Below are 20,383 nucleotides of genomic sequence, written 5' to 3' on the forward strand. Positions count from 1 at the left end.
ATGCCTCTGTGTGACTAAGCCAGACATCCAAATGCATGTGTTGCATCCAGGTGTGAGTGATGCCCGGTCACACATTCCCATTTTTGGCACATACACATGAGCATCATGCATGCACATGATTGGGGCCACACTACCTCAACTGTTACACTTGTCACCCTGGCACGTCTCAGACACAAGTAACATTGTATGTGCATGCTCTGCAAGCCAGCACTACAACACAATGAAAGTGATAGCACATTTAAAATACATATAGGTCTGAATGCACACATGGAGAGCAATGTCTGGGGCATGCACGCATACATCCTTCCCAGAAACATACTTGCTGCAAGCCTAAGGGGGTCATTGCCAACATGCTGGTACATACATAGAGCATATGCACTGTAGAGCATTGCACCACATGGCTACTCACCAGCCGACTCCAGACGTTCACGTAACTCGCAGACCTGGGACCTGGGTGTGCAGCGCCTGGTAGAACTTCTCCAGGACCTGCATGTTGCTAGCCGACATCCGGCACCTGCGCGTACAGTGCACCTTTGTAGTGGCACCGGCCTGGACGTACCGCAGGGCCTTGCCGTGGGTCCTGGGTTTCAGGTCCTCCCAGCAGTTGTGCATGGTCTTGAAGGTGCAGGATGCCACCTGCTCCACGTTGATGGCATCCATTATCCCGTCCCAGATCTGCTGACGTCCTTCCATGCCGCGTTGCATCACAGGGTGGAAGAGGGCATCATAATGCTCCAGGACCTTCTCCACCAGGATGTCAACTTCCCTGGCAGTGAAGTTGACAGCCCTCTGCCTCACTGCCACAGGGTTGCCACTCTGGTCAGAGGATGATGGTGCAGACATGGCAACCCCCGAGGCAGGTGTGGGTGGGCAAGGTGGTCCTGGAGCTGGGCTGTGGATTGGTGGTGGTGGTGGAATAGCCAGGTGGGAGTCCAATGAAGCAGCTCACCAAGGGCGGTTCACCACTGGGCCAATCAGAACAGAGTGCGACTTGGGTTGCTAAGGCAACGCAGTCCAGGGTGCCAATTCTCCCACCCACACATCCTGTGGAACTCAGACAGAGTGACACCAGTTGGAGGGCTTCTGTGGAGAAGCCCGCCAAAAAGTGGAACAAAGGGCCCGACCTTGGTTGGAGTTACAGAGACGGACACAAACTGCATTTTGGAAAAGAGTTCTGGCGAAAAGACCCAACCAGTGATTTTATATTAAATAAATAAACCAGCGGTATCTTTAACATTGCACCAAAAAAGTGGTGCGTTTAAAAATCAATGGGAAAATCCCATAGGAAATATTTCGGTGGAATATTTCACGTGGTAACCACTGCCACCAGCCGGAAACTCGACAAGGGGGGACTGGACAGTGCCCCCTTGGAAACAGACCCAGGGGCAATCTAATTAACCCCTTCCAGTACTTCCACAATATGATGGTTTGTACTGGTTCTGTTCACAATTTTGGACTAGTAAAGCCAATGGTGACTTTACATGCCCTGGGAGACAGTAGTCAGTCCCAGGGTATGGAGTCTATGTTTGGGGGTCACTATGACACCTCTGTGTTACTGCACTGAGGGTGCTGTGTAACACATACACTAAAACAGATGATACCCTATGGAGTAAAAGACCCCATAGCCCATAAGCACACAATAAGTCAAAGACATACCTCAAATCATGCCTAAGAGTGGGAGGAAAAGAGTCTCACTCTTAGCAGGAGAAAAAGACAAACCCCAAAAATCCAGCAAAGCTGCTGGGGGACTCACTAGGTTTGGGAAATTAGCCTTATAAGAGAATTCTCCCTAACATGTACTGACTCCTGTCCAGTGTACACAAGAGTGATTACAAACCACATGTTGCACATCAGTTGAACATGTCCGTGTGACAGTACTCATCCCCCACTAGCATACCCCAACAACATCTGCAACATGATACCTCAAAGTGCACTGTTCTTTACTGCATCCTTGATGTCAGTGACTCTGCTCTGCTAGACATGTGCATGGGTCCAAATTAAATTAGGCATTATACTTCATGCCCTGCAGGGTATAGAATCTGTTTTCACACATGTACGTAGGTGCTTCCATGCTACATAGTACATACAAGATGACAACCAACACGCCTTATGGTGTGCCCTGAGTGAGTGTGCATATGTCTAGACTGTGCACATCCCTGCTGCCCCAATGGCAATGATTCCTGAAGCAAATCGTTGTGAGGCCTTCTCCCTGTTACCCTCCCACACTCAGCCCACACTGCATGGGTCCATGCCCTGCTTCCACTTGTGGGTCACTTACCTTGTTCCTATCTACAACTCCATTGACTTACTCTCTCCACTTTACTGACCTTCCCTAGGTGGTACTCTTACAGCTATACATCAACTGGGATGGTTTCCTTTTCGCCAGACTTTCCCATTGTGTACAGTCCCTGTACCAGGACAACACTGGTGTGCCATGTGATGGGTGTGGACTTGGATGTGGATATGTGTGTCTGCCTGTTACCATGTGATGTAATTTCACGTCACAGAGCCACATGTCATGACCATTTCACTGGTATTAGTCAACAGTGCTTCTTAACCACCCTGTTTGTTGGAAATGTGTCCACTGGCTGCATGGCCCTGAGCAGGGAATGTTGTTACCAGTCTGCATATGCCATGCTTAGATAGCTTGTTGTCCATAGTGTGTGGATGCTGTATTTCTTATTGTGACATGCCGTGCTTTTGTTGCATGACTGCAATGTGATACACATGTTTACTGTAGACACGTTACACATGACTCCATATGTCTTTCTGTCCATGTGCAGGTGAGGAGGCACCAGATGCAGAGGAGGAGGAAGAGGTTGAAGAAGAGTCTGTGGTGCTTCAGACCACCAGTGGGGGACATGGCGTGGCAGGCCGTGAGAACCCACTGGTGCTACAGACCATCCTGAGCCATGCTGCAGATACTTCTGACTCTTTGGACTCAAGTAGCTCTGATGTTGAACCGGATGTGCAGTCCTCAATGCTGGTGGAGGTGAGTGCACCAATGGGTGTAACAGTTGGGGCCCATGAGTCTGCAGGGGGTCAGGTGCCTTCACAAGGCCAGTCAGTGGTGGCACGCCCATCTGCCGTGGTTACTGCTGCAAGGCCATGCTCCCATGTATTGGCTTCTGGTCCTGGGACAGATGTCCAAGGAACGGCTATGCTCCCTTGGATCAGGCAGGTATGAGACCCGCACACATGGGGGATGTGTGAATGCATGGGGGATGTGGGAATGCTGGGCAGACTGAATGGGAGCAGCAGATGTTGCGTTCTGCACACCGGCAGGGTGCTGCCTTTGAGAGTTTGGCTGAGGGCATGGATAGGGTGGCCACTTCCATGATTCCCCCATCAAACACAGGTGGAGCAACAGCTGCAGGTCATGTGGTCCACATGCCACTCACACAGGCTGCACATGGAGGCCAACATCAGGGGCCGACGGGCAGATCTGCAGTGTCTGCAGGCATCCCTGCTTGCAGAGGGTCAGGCACACAGGGAAGCCCTGAGGCGTGAGTTGTTGGCGCACAGAGCTGCAATCCATTAGGAAGAGGCAGCCAGCAGAAGACTGTTCCACCAGGAGATGTCATCGTTGAAGTAGATAATCTGGGAGGTGAGGTTGTGCAGTGACCACCAAGCCCTCAGTCTGCTAGTGCATTCATCAGTGTCACGCATGGCGGCTGCCACGGAGGACCAGGGCAGGGCACTGCATGGTGAGCCTCCAGCACCACTTCCACCTTCTGATTCAATCCAGGATTGTGTTTCCGGCAGAGACATGCCTCCAGGTCCACCGTAGCTGTGCGGTCCGTGAGCCCATGGATGGGTGTTTTTTTTTACGTCCACCCATGTGGACCTTGACATGCACCCTGTCCCTCCCGCTCCTGGTTGGACCCCACCTCCCCCAGTCCATGATGGACATTTTTGATTTTTTTGTTCGCTTTTTGATACTTTTGTTGACTCCAGGCCCGGATGCTGGCTTTTTATTTTTGAGTTGCCCTTTCCAGGCTTTATTTTGTATTGTTTCCTTGAATTGTGCAGTTAACCTCTCAAGGCCATGACCTTTGCAGTGGTGGACGTGCAGGCATGCATAGTGAGGTCAACTTGCATGTTTGTATGGTGGTGCACAGGATGGCATGTGCAGGTAACTATGGGTTCAGTGTGTCCTCATACATGTGTGCTATGTGAATGATACTTCACTATGCCTGTTGTAATGTCTTCTTCCATGTTGCTTCAGTAATCCATAATGTGGCGGTGATTGCTGTCACTGGGGAGACACCCTGCACCCTTTGACGTCCATGCGCCCCATGCCCTCCAACGCACACTGGCCCTCCTGTCACTGATTTGGAGACACAGTTCCTAGTGAAGGTGATGGAGGATTCACACCATGCCGGCGTAGTCAGCGGGTAAGCACAAATGCTATCTTGCAGGTTGAGCATGCATAATTGGTCACCATGTTTGCTGCGTGTGTAACTTTACTTATATGTGCTTTGCATGCTACCATGCCGGGATGGTTATTTAAGTGGTACTAATGTCACTGTGTTACCTCCCTTGGTCAACTCATCTATGCCCGCATCTACTGTGGTGTAGTACATGTCATTGTCCATCTCCAATCCAGGCAGTGTACTCCTTGATGTGTGTTTAATTTAGCCTTCCCTCTCACTGCCACTCTCTCTCCCTCTTTCTGTTGTGGTGCACTGCACTCATGGGCAGATCACAATCTATGTCCTGTCACCTTTTTGTACCCTTTGGTGCTTCTGCAGTGGGTGTTCTCTGCATATTTTCAGGATCCATTCATGTGTTTTCATGGATGTGCATGTTCTTTCAGTTGTTACTATGCATGTCATTGCATTTAGGGGATGTGCCTCCCCTATGCAAGGCAGGTGGGTACCCTGTGCAGGTAAGTGAAGGACATTTGCAGATTCTTGTGTGGTGTTTGGCTGTGGGTCTTGCACTGTGTGCGATCACTTTGGATTTACTTGTCTTGTGGGGCACCAGTACTAATTCATGGGTATATGTTTCATAGGGTGTGGTTCTGGTGATAGTTTTGGGCATGGTGATGTGGGACCACTGGTTTCATATTCAAAATTGTGAGAGTTCCAACTGTGTGAGCCTTTCTTGGGTGGTTGGGAGTGGGTGGCAGAGCCGGCTGTTTGTGGCCTGTGACATGTGTTGATGGTTGTGCTGTTGTGTGTCTCATTGCACTTTGACCATGTGTACTGAGTAATACTTCACATCCCTTGAAATGTTTGTGGAGTAATGGTTTGATGGCACATTTGGCTTCTCTTGCTAATGGTTCGCCAATTATGGTGTGCAGCCCCAGTAACAAGCCACAAACATGAAACCATTTATGCACATTTTTGGGATGCTATGTTGTGTACCAGCATATTATGTTTTGTGGTGTTGGTGTTTTCACATGCATGTCCCATGCATGCTGCACCATGGTGTTTAAAGATTCAAGTTAACCATAGCTGGGTGCATGGTACTGCTGCATTCAACTGAATGCACAATTGGACCAATTGTATGCTGTCACAATGAAGTCTGCATTGACCTTGCACTTTTATTTTGCATCCTACGTTTAGCATGCATGTATACTTGCTTGCAGTATCACATTGCTTTGTCTTGTCTGCTTGTATCTTCCATGGCATTTACCTTGGTGACCAGCCTTCCAGTCTGACATCGGCCTCTGAAAATTGCTGCGTCAAGCATGATCCTGCCTGGAGTGCAAGAGGTGAGTATTTGTGTACTTGCATTCTTGTGCTTTGCATCATGTGCTCCCATGACTGTGTTCAGTGCACTGTCCCAATACTACGCCGGGGATGGCATGCCTTCTCATGTCATTGGTAGTCTTCCAGGGGTGTCCCTGCTTTTATGGGGGCCTCAAATTCTGCATATGTGAAGTCTTCACATTTTCATGCAGCATGTTGACTGATGTGTGCGTTGTGTATGTGCCATTGTCCTGTGAATTAGAATATGTGACAGGCACATTTGCTGCATGTCATTGAGAGGACAGGGAGTGTGGGGGTTGTTGTTTGTCAGTGTGTGTGTTTTGTGTGTTTCATTTGCATGCAGTGTGCAGGTGTTGCTGCATGTGTGCTGGGACACATGTTGATGGTTGTCTTGTGAGTTGTTGTTTGCAGTGTTGTATGTCACTGAGGGGGGCTGTGGGGCTTGAGTTTTTTGGGGGCATGGATGTATTAGATGGACTCTGTTTCATTTTGTCCATTGTCTGCAGATCCTTCCGTTAGGGAATGATGGCTATTCCATGGGATGAAATTTGACTGTTGACTGCATGCCAAGGGGACAGGTAAGATGTGCATTTATCTTTATCGTTATGGAATGTCTACTTTACTTGCCGCATGTCTGGATGTGGCAATTCTGGTGTGTCACCCTCTTTGTCACAATTAAATTACCTATGGTTAATATTTTCTTTTGGGATGGGGTTTATTGTGGTCATATTGCCAGATTGAGTAGCATGTGTATCGATACTGCACTGCTTTTCTACACCCCACAATTGGGACATGTCTGCGCATCATGCACATTCTAGGACATGTGTGCAGCTTTATGCCATTGTGTTTGTTGTATTTTGTGTCCATGTTCATTTTTGAGGCCACGTATGCCTTGCAGCTCAGACACGATGTTTCAGGATTTATCACTGCTTACACATTTGACAGGTATGTTAGTCATATCAGATGTTTTTGGTGCCAAAGGGGTGATTTCATTAAATGGTTGGCATGGTGGTGGTGGTGTCCTCCCTCTTCAATGTGTTTCTTTTGGAAACACAAAAAGAAATGTCATTTTACCTCTAAGGGATGCACACACATTTGCACTTCCAAGGGCACTATCTCAGGGTGGTTGTGTGGGCACAGTGGATTGGCCCATTGTCATCATTGAATGGCACCTGGGATTTGGCGGGATTGTGTGCACTCCACAGCGGAAGGATTTTAGGTGAAAAAAGATTGCACAAGCTGGGTACATGCAGCCTCTCCACGTGCCCTTTGCCCAGCAGTACGTAAGCGGTGTGTCTGTGGGGGTGGATGGGGTGCCACCACCATGTCCACCGGGACGCCACGCTTTGTTGCAACATTGTGCAGGACACATACTGCCACAATGATCCTGCAGACCACTGGTGGTGCATATAGCAACACACCACCAGCATGGCCAAGGGAGCGGAAACGTGACTTGAGCACGCCAAATGTATGTTCCACTATGCATCGAGTTGCAATATGGGCAGTGTTGTACCATACCTCGGCAGGTGTGTTGTGGTTGCGTATGGGCATCATCATGTATGTGCTCAGAGGGTAGGCACTCTCCCCTGTAGAGGTGAGAATAGTTGTCATTGTCATTTGTTGACAGTGTGTCTTGGTCTGTGAGCAACATGCATGCATGTGCATGGCCATTCACACTCACCAATGAGCCATGTGTTGCCATGCTTTCCAGCTTCCAGGGCCCGGATTAGCAGGGACATCCTGAAGATGTAACTGTCATGTGTACTACCAGGATAGTTGGCATACATTTCAGTAAAGATGCCGTTGGCATCACATACAACCTGAACATTGATGGAGTGCCAATGTTTCCGGTTGTGGTAGATGTGCTCTGTTGCTCGAGGTGGACGTAGAGCAACATGGGTGCAATCAATGGCACCAAGCACTTTTGGGAAGTGCGCCACCCCATAAAAATCCTGGACCACTGCTTGCCTTTCTGCCGGTGTTCTGGGCATATAGATATGCCAGCAGACAGAAGGACGTGCAGTTATGATTGCCAACACCTGGTGTAAGCAGCAAGACTGCATGACCTGGGAGATGCCACCTACAATAGCAGTAGTCCGCTATAATGAGCCAGTAGCCAAAAACTGCAGAGCAGTGAGCACTTTTTGCAATTGGCTCAGTGCGTAGGAGCACATGGTGAGTGATGTGAGGTCATCTTCCCATTCTGTGACCAGGTCGAGGATGATATGGGGGGGACCTATACTTGCCATAGCCATGGTCATTAGGCATCCCAAAAAGGCTGGTCCTGTGTTGGAAGATCTGGGCCCTGGCCATCCTCTGCCTCCTGTGGTGTCCCTGGGTGATTGCTGCACCAAATGGTGCATTCATCGTGGCTGTATCTGTGCCTTTGTTGATCGTGCATGCTTTTTATGCATTTGTTAGTGTGCGTGGTAACGTTTACGACTGCTATCGCGTGGCGTAGGTGTTTCTGGATTTGCGCGTGTTTTTACGCATGCCGGCGTTCCTTGTTCAATTCCATGAATATGTTTGGTTTGCGCGCGTATGGGTGGTAAGATTGTTTGATGGTGGAACGTCCCTCGTAACGCCCACATGTTCGCTTGTTCTTCCACATTCGCCGTGTTCCACCCCCTTTTTAGGTGTCTGCACAGGCTTGGACGGCCCTTCTCTTGAAGTCTTGCGCAAGGCGTTCGTCGGGTCGCAGTGACGTGGTGGACTAACGCGGATTCCTTGCAAGATCTGGGTAAGCCCCACGTATTGTGTTCCATGAATTGATGAATGTGAACTTGCACGCAAGTCCAGTTTTTTCTGCGCCGATTATTCCATAAATCAGCCCAAAATCTCACTGTATTTTACATACTCTGTGAACACAGTAGCTGCATGTGTGTTAATGTACCACTGACCATAAAAATTGAGTCAATCTCCAAATGGATAAACAGTCATGTTATTTTATATTCGGAGAACACTTCGTTTTAAAAACAAATTGCCCATAAAGCCAATGAGTGCTTTAAATAAATATGGTGTGGTCAGCAAACACCTGCATATTGTGTTTGCCACAAGCCCAAAATTAAATATCACTTTGCAAGCTTTGGCCTGTGAAAAATTAAACTAAGACACGTTTAAAGCGGGTCATCTCTATAATAATTTGCAACTGTAGCGGGTGTGTGTAAAATGTTAATCCCAGTATTAAATATTTTATATAAGTTCAGTAAAATAGCTGACATACAATGTGCAACAATTGCACATTGATTAGTATCATTGGAGCTGTTGGCCACTCTTACGGTACGATGGGCCTGGAGCAGATTCCCTGGCACTTAGCAGTTTACAATTTGATAAAATGGCCCAGTCAATGCTATTAATGTGCTATCTATACATTCTCTGTGGCAGTCTGAAAATGTACAAACTTCATACTGCACAGTAACTTCATTTTGACTAGACCCTGCTCCAGGGGTTGGATGATAAGTGGGACTGAAAAACCTGCCGATGAGTTCATGTGGCCCAGTTAGGTAGTGGTGGGTGCAGCAAAGACATGACCAGGTTCTCGAAAGGGGTAAATTAGCTGGAACCCTAGGCCAGAGGAACTTAACTGCTCTCTCCCCAATTGGACAGTGGCAAGCTGTGCCATTCAAGGGATCTTTTACATCTATGGTTCTTTAATTAAGGATTACTCCTGCCTCGATCCTCAGGACCCAAGTGAATGGAATGGAAGAAGCACCAGCTGTGTTGTACAATAACAAGTTTAACACAGCAAGATCATAGATTGCATTTGAGCTGGACTAAGGTCATACATTAACTTCATAACACGTGTATTAGGTCAGAATGAGGAGAAAAAAGGGAGGTATGATTTCCAACAATTGTATTCCTTTTAAAAGGCCTAATCGTTCCCTAAACTTGAGGTTCTAATCCCTACTCTTGACAGAATCAGAAAGAAGAACAAGTCTCTTAACCCTGGTAACGTTCTTTCGACTGGATGTTCCTCCCACGTATTCCTCATCTTTGACACTTGTTGTCCAGCTTGAGCTGCTTTGTAAAAAGAATTCGGCAGAGGGTGCTGTGCGTCGATGGCGTCGAGTCGATGTCCCTCGAAGGCCTCTATCGAGGATGATGTCATCAAAGGCATATATAGCACACGCAGTGCCTGTTGGCCTCAGTTTTGTTTTTCCCTCCTCTTGCAGCAGAGCTACCCATAAACCACGGGAGTGACCGTACTCAGCCTTGATGGAACGGAAGCTGTAATAGCACGGGACATTCGACTCAGGGGTAGGATGGGAGGGCGATGAGGATTATGTGGGAGGAACATCCAGTCGAAAGAACGTCACCAGGGGTAAGTAACTTGTTCTTAGAATGGATTATGTCTTCCCACATATTCCTCATCATTGACAGTCTCCCAAAGCAGTGTTAGGTTTGGGGGAAGGAGTAGAATTGGAATTCATACATTTTCATGGATACAATGAAGGACTACCTTGCCAAAAGAACCATCCTGGCCAAGGATCTAGGGAATAATGTTTAGTGAACATGTGCATAGAAGACCCTGTTGCTGCTCACAAATTGTTCTAATTGGTAGACCTCTTTGAAGGGCCCTAGATGTAGCCATGCCCTGGTGAACTTTCAGGAGGGTCTTTTCCTCCAAGCCTCTAACATTCTGATGTTGTCAGAATTATCCATCTAGACAAGGTCTGTTTGTGAACAGCCTAACCTAGCTTGTGTCTTGTATATCCAATGAAGAATTGGTCATCAATTCACAACTTAGATATTCTGGAGATGTAAAAGCTTATCGCCTTCCGAGGGTCTAACCTATGAAGTCTTTCCTCTTCCTTACCAGGATGAGGTGGGCGATAGAAGGAAGGTAGAACAATTTTCGGCCTCAAATGAGAGTCTGAAATTATTTTGGGAAAAATGGAGGGTTTGACCTTCAAAACAACACTGTTCTTGTGGAAGATGGTAAAGGGTGGCTTGGATGAAAGTACCTGCAACTCGCTGACCCTCCAGGCTGATGTTAGAGCTACCAATAGGATTGTTTTGAAGGTTAATAACTTTAACAGACATGTCTGCAGAGGTTCAAATGGCGCACACATCAGGAATTAAAAAAACAGATTAAGGTCCCAAAACGGAACCTGGAAAGGAGATGGAGGCAACCCATTAGTGAGTCCCTTTAGGAATTGAGTCACTAATGGAATTTTTAAATAGGAACATTCCTCTGATGAGCGTTTAAAAATGGACAGCGCCGCCAAGTAGCCTTTAATGGTATCAATCTGGAGGCCCAGATTAGCTAAGGATAGAAGAAAGGATAAAACATCCAGAGTTTTACATAGAAAAGGATCAACATTCTTTTCCTTGCACCAGTTGCAAAACTTAAACAACGGCAACGGTACAAAGACTTTGTTGCTGGCCTTCTGGCCAAAAGCAACGCCTCCATTACATCATCTGAGAGGTGCAAATCCTTGTATCTCAGCCTATCAGATACCAAGCATCAAGGTTGAGAGTCTTGACCTCGGGATGGAGAACCTGACTACATTCTCACGTGAGAAGGTCCTCTCTTTGTGGAAGATGCATCAGAGGACAGATGCACATGTCCAGAAGGTCCGGTTACCACATCCTCCTGGCCCAAACCAGGGCAATTAGGAACATGTGTTTTCCAAACCTTCTCAACCTACTGATTACACGAGGAACAACAGGGACTGGAGGAAACGCATACAGTAGTGGAAACTCCCAGTCCACTAAAAACGCGCTTCCTAGAGCTCCTCTCTGCGGAAATTCCCTGGAGCAATATCTTTCGCACTTCCGGTTGACAATGGTCGCAAACAGATCTACTTGATGGGTTCCCCAAATGGTGAAGATCTCTTGAAGGACTTTCTGAGCTAGTTCCCACTCGTGAGAGACTGTGCTCTCCCTGCTCAGAGCATCCGCTGCAGTGTTCTTCTCCCCGGCTAGGTCAACTGCCGATAGGGATATTCCTTCTTGAATTGCCCAGTACCAGAGCTGCATTGCCTCTCGGCACAGTGATAGTGACCCTACGCCTCCTCTCTTGTTGAGGTAGTGCATAGCCACTGTGTTGTCTGTCATTATCTAGACATTCTTTCCCTGGACAGAGGGCAGGAAAGCCTTCAGCGCTACTCTGATTGCCCTCAGCTCCAACAGATTGATATGTAGTTTGGACTCTGATGGAGACCAACGACCGCTTACTGTCAGATCGTTGGCATGGGCTCCCCACCCCATGAGTGGGGCATCCGTCACTTCTGTAATCTCCGGCAATGGTTGCTAAAAGGGTTCTCCCTTCAGAATATTGTTCTCGCAGGCCCTCCACAGAAGATCCTGTGAGACCCTGTTTGGAATATGAAGTCAGTCCCACATCTTTCCTGAGAACTAGGACCATTGAGTTCTTAGAGCCCACTGAAGGGATCACATTCTCAGGCAAGCCTTTGGCACCAGAAAAATGCAGGATGCCATGAGGCCAAGCAGGCCGGTAGACTGTGTAGATTTTGAAATTTGGTCACCATCTGAAGAATGTCTTGAACCCTCACCTAGGGTGGCGAGCTCTTTTCCCAAGGATCTATCTAGCACTGCTCCGATGTATTGGAGCTTTTGGGGAGGTGACATATGGGACTTCTTGTAATTGAGGGAGAAGCCCAGTCTGTAAAGAGAGTGGCAGGTGACGTTGAGATGATCCCGGGCTTGTTTTTCGGGAGAATGCGCCCTGATCAGTCAATCGTCCAGGTAGTGGTAGACATGAATCCCCCCCTCTCCTAAGACTCGCTGCCTCCACCGCCATCAGTTTGGTGAAAACCCTCAGGTCGGAGGTCAGCCCGTAGGGCAGAACTCGAAAATGATAATGAGAACTGCCAACTGCGAACCTCAGGTATTTTCTGTGCTTTAGATGGATTGGCACATGAAAATAAGCATCCTGAAGGTCCAATGACACCAGCCAATCCTGGAGTTGGAGGGCCTGAAGGATCTGAGAAAGTGTGACTATCTTGAACCTGTCCTTCCTGAGGAACTTGTTCAAGTATCTTAAGTCCAAGATGGGTCTCAGTCCTCCGTCCTTCTTGGGTATAAAAAAATATGGGGAGTACCATCCCTTGTTCCACTCCGATACAGGCACTGGTTCTATAGAACCTTTCTCTAGCAGAGTTAAAATCTCCTGCACACGGAGAGGATCCAGAATCCTCAAAGAGCGGTTCCGTGGTGGATTGTTCTGAGGTCTCTTTGTAAAAGGAAGGCAGTAACCAGGGGCTACGGTTCCCAGAGCCCAAGCATCCAAAGTAATGTCTCGTCATTCTTCTAGATGCTGAGTCAGTCTGCCCCCCACAGGTGTGCTGTGACTGAAGACCTCATGCAGAAGCTGATGGTAAGGAGGCTGCTGCTTGAGCTGGCTTGACGCCTCTACCTCATCCACAACAAGGAAATCTTTTCTGGCCTCTTTGACTGGCCCTTCCAACTGAGGAGTGGCCGCGAAAAGATCGACCCCTCAAAGGTTGCCCACTAGAACGAAAAGACTGAGGTTGCCTAATAGCGGCACCTAAAGATTTGGCTATGGCCTGCAACTTCTCAAGGCTCTCGTCAGCCTTGTTGGCAAAAAGATGAGACCCGTCAAAAGGCATGTTGAGAAGCCCAGATTGCACATCAGGTGTGAAACCCGACTTCCTCAACCATGCAAATCTGCGCATAACGGTGCTGGTAGCCATGGATCTGCTGATGCTATCCGCAAAATCCAATCCTGATTGAAGGGGCTCGGACATGACTTCTTTGCTGTCCTCAACAATAGCTAAGAAGCCGTCCCTTTCATCCCTTCTGGGAATGTGCTCTGCCACCATGGAGATACAGGGCCTCATTACGAGGTTGGAGGTAGTCATGGTTCTATTAGCGCCATGAATACGTCCAATACCGGTACCGAGTCCGCCCTCCTTCAATGGGGACTTACCAGTCTATTCCGACCTTTGCAGGACCGGTAAGTCCCCATTGAAAAAGCCAATCCCCATTCCCATTTCAGCCCCCATAGGGCTCAATGGGAAGGCGCTAATAACGGTACCGCAAATTGCGGCACCATTATTAGCTCTGAAGTCCCTTAACGGGCCCCGTCCATAACACCTGGTAAAACCAGGCGTTAAGGAAGGGACCCGCTAAGGGACCTCGGAATAGGGCGCAAAGGAATTACTGGCACCGATGTCGTTAACGGTGCCCGGTATCCCTTTGCGCCCACCTCGTAATGAGGCCCACATTCCTATAGAGCAGACGAAAACATTGTGAGGGCACAAGTGAAGTTGGCAGATTTTAGTGCCATGCTCCCTGCAGAAAATACCTTCCTCGCCCATCCAGCTACACATTTGTCGTCCTTATCAGGAGGGATGGTAGGGTATGCTGCCTGTTTAGAAGTAGCCATAGCTGCCTGCACCACCAGACTCTCTGGAGTGGGGTGTTTCGACAGGTAGTCAGGGTCGCTACTGGAGGTGCAGTATTTTTTTGTCAAGTTCTTGTTGACAGCCGGATCAGATTCCATGGTCTCCCAGTTCCTAGCCACCGTTTTTGCAGTGCCACATGAAAAGGGAAAATAGAATCAGTTTGTGGACCCTTGTCCAGAATGCCTGTGAGGTCGTCTTGGTCGTAGGGCAATGGGGGCCTACTCCAACCCAAATAGTCGCCCCTTTTCGACATTAGCTGTCTGAGATGAGTCTGCATGTTCCCCTGCCTCTGGTTATCCAAACTCAAGTTCTGGCGAGGTATCTACCCCACTTGCTGTTTGCAAGTTCTCATACAGGTCCTGCATTGTGGATTCTTCAGAGATAAAGCTCTCTGGTACATTGAGTGTACCGTACTGCAAGCCAAATGGGGCTTCATCATTCTCAGAATGCTCCTCAAAAATGGAAGTAATAGACTTGAAGAACTCTTTCTTTGGAGCATATATGTTATCAGGTTTTGTACTAAGAGGCTTTGACGTCGTGAACGTCATTCATATTTTCTTTATTGGTGCCGATTTTGGAGGGGCGCTTGGCACTGACGGCGTAGCTGGCAAGCGTGGTGCAGTTGGCGTCGAAGGCTTCAGCATTGATGTCAACGTCGAGGGCCTGGTGGGCGTCAAAGGCACCGCTGGCAATGAAGGTGTCGATGGTGTCGAAGTCCTCAACCTCGACTTCTCCTTATGTCTCGTATGAACCTTTGATTTTTTTTCAGATAGAGGCCTGGAGGGCTCCCGATATGGATCTGGCCTTTTACCCTGCCTCGAGGGCACGTGGGTTTTTGGACAAGACCTTTCCTTCCTGGCTTCTTTCAAAGGCTCGGTAGGAGCATGGCTTTGTTTTTCAAAAATCTTTAACATTTCCGCTGTGAAGCCTTCCCATTCAGCCGGGGTTGATTAATTTGTAGGGAATGCAACCCTTTTGGGGGAAACGTTGGACGAAGAAGTAGAGGAAGGCGACCTTCGATGCCTTCTCTTCGATTTCATCGAAGAAGAGTGGTGGTAACCACTCCTCAACCTAAATCGCTTGGCCTTCTTCCTCCGAGGAGAGTCGCCTCTCGACACGTTGGTCGAAGACCTAGCGGGTCGGGTAGGTGATTATATAGGGATTCTTCCTACCTTCCCCTTCCGTTCCCTCAAGGCTTTTCCCATCATGGATTGGCACTTGGAACAGTCAGAGGTATTGTGGCCCTCCCTGAAGCACCACAGACAGATACGGTGCAGGTCAGTGAGTGACATTTTGACCCGCAATCTGCATTTCTTGAAACCGGACTTTGGCGTCGACGGTGCCAAAGAAGAAGACATATCGAGGTTTTTTGTAACAAGACGTCACAAGATGAGGAGAGCTGAATTTCACTAAAAGCAATCGCTGTTGCGGAAAAACGGAACTGAGGCCAACGGGTGCTGCGCGCGCTATATATTCCTTCGATGACATCATCCTCGATGGAGGACTTCGAGGGCAATGACTCGACACCATCGACGCACAGCGCCCTCTGCCGAAAAATGTTTACGAAGAAGCTGAAGCTGGATAACAAGCATTAAAGATGAGGAATACGTGGGAGGACACAATACATTGGAAAGGTGTTCATCAGGAGGTCAGGATGTACAAATATAAATAAAGTCCTCTGTATGGAAATGCTAATTTAACCTACCTTCTTTCCAAATATTCTAATAAAGAAAACGCAAGGCAGCCAAAGCATAGGAATTTCCCAAGGAAAGTGATGGCTGATGGCTTCTGGCCCCCACCCCTTTTACTTTTTACCATAGGCCCTTGCCTATGTTCACAGTTGCAATTTATATAATTCGTGGAGTGCTGAAACGCAGTCCTAGGCTCCAGCTAAATTTCGATCTTCGTTTTCATACTTCTAGTTTCCCGACTCTGGTTTTCTCTTAGTCTCGTCCTGCCGCTCTGGGGTTCTGCTCTGTCTGATTTCTCATTCTGGGGTGTTTTCTCCCTTTTCCCCACGCTGGGGTTCTCCTCCTTCTCACTCCTGACTCTGGAGTTCCTTCTTTCTCCCCCCACTCTAGGGTTTGTTTCTTTTGCCCCCTTCACCCTGGGATTTCTCTAATCCCTTTCCACGAAGGGGTCATTCTCTTTCTCTCTTGCCACTCTGAGGTTTCTCAGTGCTCTCCCCACTCGGGGGTCGTCTTTTCCTTTCTCCCCACTCTGGGGATTCTCTGTGCTCTGCCGACTCAGGGGTCAGTCTCTTTCTCTCTCCCTACTTTGAGGCTTCTCTATCCGCTTCCCGCTCCAGTGTCAGTCTCTTATTCTATACCCACTCTGGAGCTTCTGGATCCTCTCCCCACTGCAGGGTTAGTCTGTTTTTCTCTCCCGACTTTAGGGTCGGCTTGCTTCTTGCTCCCCACTTTGGGGTTTACTAGTTCATTCCCTGCTCTCGTGTCCTGCTTCCTCTTCCCTGTCTCACCGGCTGCCTCCCAGTTCCCTGGAGCAACCTCCACTGCATACCTGCTTCTACTGAACTAGGCTCCTCGAAAGAGGGGTGCAGTCTGTCAGCCATAGAGCCGCAATGCGTCTCGTCAACTGGGTTCTGAAATGGCCACTGATGACTCTCCTCTCCTGCCCGCTTCATGCAGGGATGCAACTGCGATTCCTCCTCGGGCCTCAGTGCTCTGAGGTCCGTCTTCATTCGTACCCTTCAACTGGACTCTTGCGGTTACTCAACCGGTGTGCCTCATTGTACTCTCGGAGAGCAGATTGTGGGCCGGGACACCACCTCTGGGGTACTCTATTGAGCTATGCAGGCTTTGCTGACACGCTTTCCTAATTGGTTCTCTCCTGAACGCTCTCCCATTGAGCTGGTCTATTACTTTTCAGCTGTTTTCCAGGAGAACAGGGGCTAGTTGAAGCCAGAGGCCGAACCAGCCATTACAGAATGGGTCATATGGATATCATTGTACCCTAGCTCCCACATGTCTCTGAGGTTTTCATATCCCCAAAGTGTGGGTGATCTACAGAGGGATTTCGCTTAACCTGTACCCTAAGTGGTGGTACGCATAGTAGGCTCACCTCCCTAGATCCAAAGGGAGTAGTCCCTACTAGGGGAGAGGAGACGATCTCCTTGGAATCATCACACAAGACATAACTGAAACTCACAAAGCATGTTTGAATGACACCATGAGATATAAATAAAATGGCAAATTGGCATATTTGAGCTAAACCGTGCAACACAATTGACGGACATCACTAGAAATAACTGAGCTGCAGCATGTGGCTTAGTTAAGCTACACTTCATGGAATAATTGAGAACCCCAGACATATACAACAATTGGGAGAACCAAAGGAATACAATAGCAGCACACTGGCATATATGAGATGCTTCTTTAAATAATTGTGCAACACCCGGATATTAGTGGCAGTACCATGGGATACTGACTAGCACTATAATGGTATGTTATGAATTAGCACAGGATTTCTGATGGAATGTCCGCTGGCATAGGAACTGAATTTATCATGATATCTCGCAGTACAGTTTTTCGATGTGGTGAAATTTGTCCTGGTACATGATTCTGAGACATTTTTTTGTAAGCATATCTTTTTCTTTGTGATATAGTATGATGCTTTAAAAAAGAAATGGGATCTTAGAGAGAGTATGAATGTACTAGTTTAAACCTTCATGTTGGCTGCCAGGTTTCAAGAGAACATACGCCGCTTCCTCAGGCAGATCTTCAAAATGCATGCTCACTGCGCAGCGAACCTATGGAATGGGGGTGGGGGGGCGAAACTGTATTCACCTCAAAGTGTTTCTAACTCATGATAAAAATGAATCATTTGTGACAAAAACATATGAGAACAAGCTCAATAAAAAAATCAGTTGAGTAAAATCAACTAAATCAAGAAAAAATGTAAAACAGAAGAAAAACTCTCCAGTGTAGTGACTCAGTAGATTTTCTGAATGTTCAATTTTATTTGCAGGTTGGTCATAAATAAAGTTTAAAACCCTTAGGATTTCTATAAACCGCAGTACACTGGTTAATTCCTTGATCTGTTTACAACAGGTTTAGGGTGATGACAAGTAACACAAAGCAGGCACTGAGTAAATACTGTGGCCTTCATTACATATTAGATGATGGTAAGTAATTTGTGTGCATACTCTCGCCTGCTGCGGAAGATTAAGGGGGCAGGCCTTTCCCATCTGTGTGGGCATTATAAATATTTCTTGGCAGCAATGGCCTGCTTTATAAAGATAAACGGGAAGGTGTGTGGTGCTAAAGTGGTAGGATTCTGTGTAGAGTATTCCCTGGTTTTGTCACTTTTAACAATGATGTGAGGTTGACAGCCAAGTACCCCTAGTGTGGTCTAAAAGTTACACTCCTAAATACGTCTGAATCTGTCATAAAGAAAGACCCCTTGGATCATCAGGAAGGCCACCGTTTAACTGTGTGATATTGCCTTTGCAATATGGAAATGCATGTCTTCTAGAATCTCAACCAAGAATTTTGCTTGCTTGACTAATGTGAAGTTCAATCTCTTCACCATGCAGAATATCACCAAAAAGTGAACAATGCTAGACTGCAATTCGCCTGGATGTTCTATTTTTCTCTTCCAACTGCCCAGAATAAAAAGTGTGTTCCTACAAGAAATGGAAATCAGAATACGGGTTGCCTTGTTTGTTATATATAAAAAGCTTTGTTTTAACTTGAATGTTTTAATTAATGATTTAAGTGGTAAATCATTTCCCTGGATAGGATAGCGATGCCCTCCACCTAAGTACATATTACATATCAATAATTCTGCATTCCGAGGACATCAGCATGTGGTAATGGCCCTCGAGCCACGTTAATAGGCCATAGCGAAGTGAGTGCCAGCGCTGCCTTTAGTGTATATTGGAATGTGGCATGCTGAACAATCAGCGGGGCTATAATAGTTTGTATAGCCGGCTGATTGGGTAATCTGAAGAGAGAGCACACCACATTCCAGGGCTATAATACACCTTAATAGACCATACAACTAGACATTACGCCACATTACCTCCTATGTGTGAAAAGGGGTATGGCAAAGGGCAGAACCATTTGGTGTGTGGGCATAACCTTCAAGCCTGTTTTAATCATCAAGCAAAAATGGCAGCACTAGCGGATAAGGAAGGAGTAAATACTGCATTTCCATTGTGTCTGGGGTTGCCCCTTAAGCAGATGCTGGCATTGATATTGCTGTAAATATTGGGCTACAGAAGAGTGTCTACAACCTGAAATAACAGAGCACCAACTAGTATGACACATTGTAGTTCAAACCATCTTAAGGGTGGATAACATGATTCACATGCCTAACAATACCCACCCAAGTTTTCATTTTGATCACTGTCTCCTGTGAATGAGAAACGTAACTCATTCAGTTCGTCAGCATATCCAGAATAAGATGTTGAAACATTTCCCATGCTTTCCTTTCCTGTCGTGTTGCTGCCTGCAAACCAAAATGTAAATAGTCAAACTGTGCATAATGATTGATTCAAGGCAAGTGTTACATTATGGGTCTCATTTACAGGTGTTTGCGTGCAGATTGCTGATAACATTAGAGGACTGGTACTAGGCATCTCAAGAGAAACATATGCTTATATACTATCAAAGTACTAATACATCATTGATATTATTGGCCTGATTCATGGATTTGGTTGTGCGGTAAATAGGGACTTTGCAGGCTATTCTGCGTACAAAACCCCCTCTGTCGATTCATGGAATCGACTTTGCAGGACTTTTGCGGACCTTGCAGGGACTTTGAGCAGGTCTGCGTGCATCTGCGATTAGTCGAGCGCCTTGTGTGAGACTCCACGCAGAGTATCGATGGGGCCCGCAAAGAGATCAATATAGGGGGCGCAACATGCATATTTCCCCTTCTCCATTCAGAATGAGGAAGAACTAAGCATTACGTGGGCGTGTGGAGGGATGGCCGCGTGAGGAAATCGTACTCCCAGCGCCACGCAAGAACAAGCGTACCCATGGATCTGGCCGTGCAACATCACGTTGGAGGTATCAGCACGCAAAGCTCCAGATCACACAGCCACGTGAAAGCAGCCATAAGGCCCCAATCGCATAGGAATCACAGAGCAAAGGTACGGTCCGATCAGGAATTTAGGATTGCATGCATGCAGTTGGGGTGCCGTTCGCAGTTAGGGGTGTACGTATGCAGTGTAGCGGGTAGCAGTCGCGATTTGCATGCAGATTGACTGAAGAATTACCTGAGTTACGGAAAATGGTATGCATG

At 47.4% G+C, this 20,383-nt stretch overlaps 1 protein-coding gene across 1 annotated transcript in view; it reads right to left on the reverse strand.

Moving 5' to 3' along the window:
• Positions 1-20,383, reverse strand: part of OVCH2 (ovochymase 2) — a 1,298,878-nt gene that overhangs the window by 61,901 nt on the left and 1,216,594 nt on the right. Inside the window, exon 21 of the mRNA XM_069623602.1 lies at positions 19,463-19,585. Coding sequence (XP_069479703.1) covers positions 19,463-19,585 — 123 coding nt within the window. The remainder of the gene's footprint in view (positions 1-19,462; positions 19,586-20,383) is intronic.

This window comes from Ambystoma mexicanum, chromosome 11 (assembly GCF_040938575.1).
Source record: "Ambystoma mexicanum isolate Mex_15411 chromosome 11, UKY_AmexF1_1, whole genome shotgun sequence".
NCBI classification, from domain to species: Eukaryota; Metazoa; Chordata; class Amphibia; order Caudata; family Ambystomatidae; genus Ambystoma; species Ambystoma mexicanum.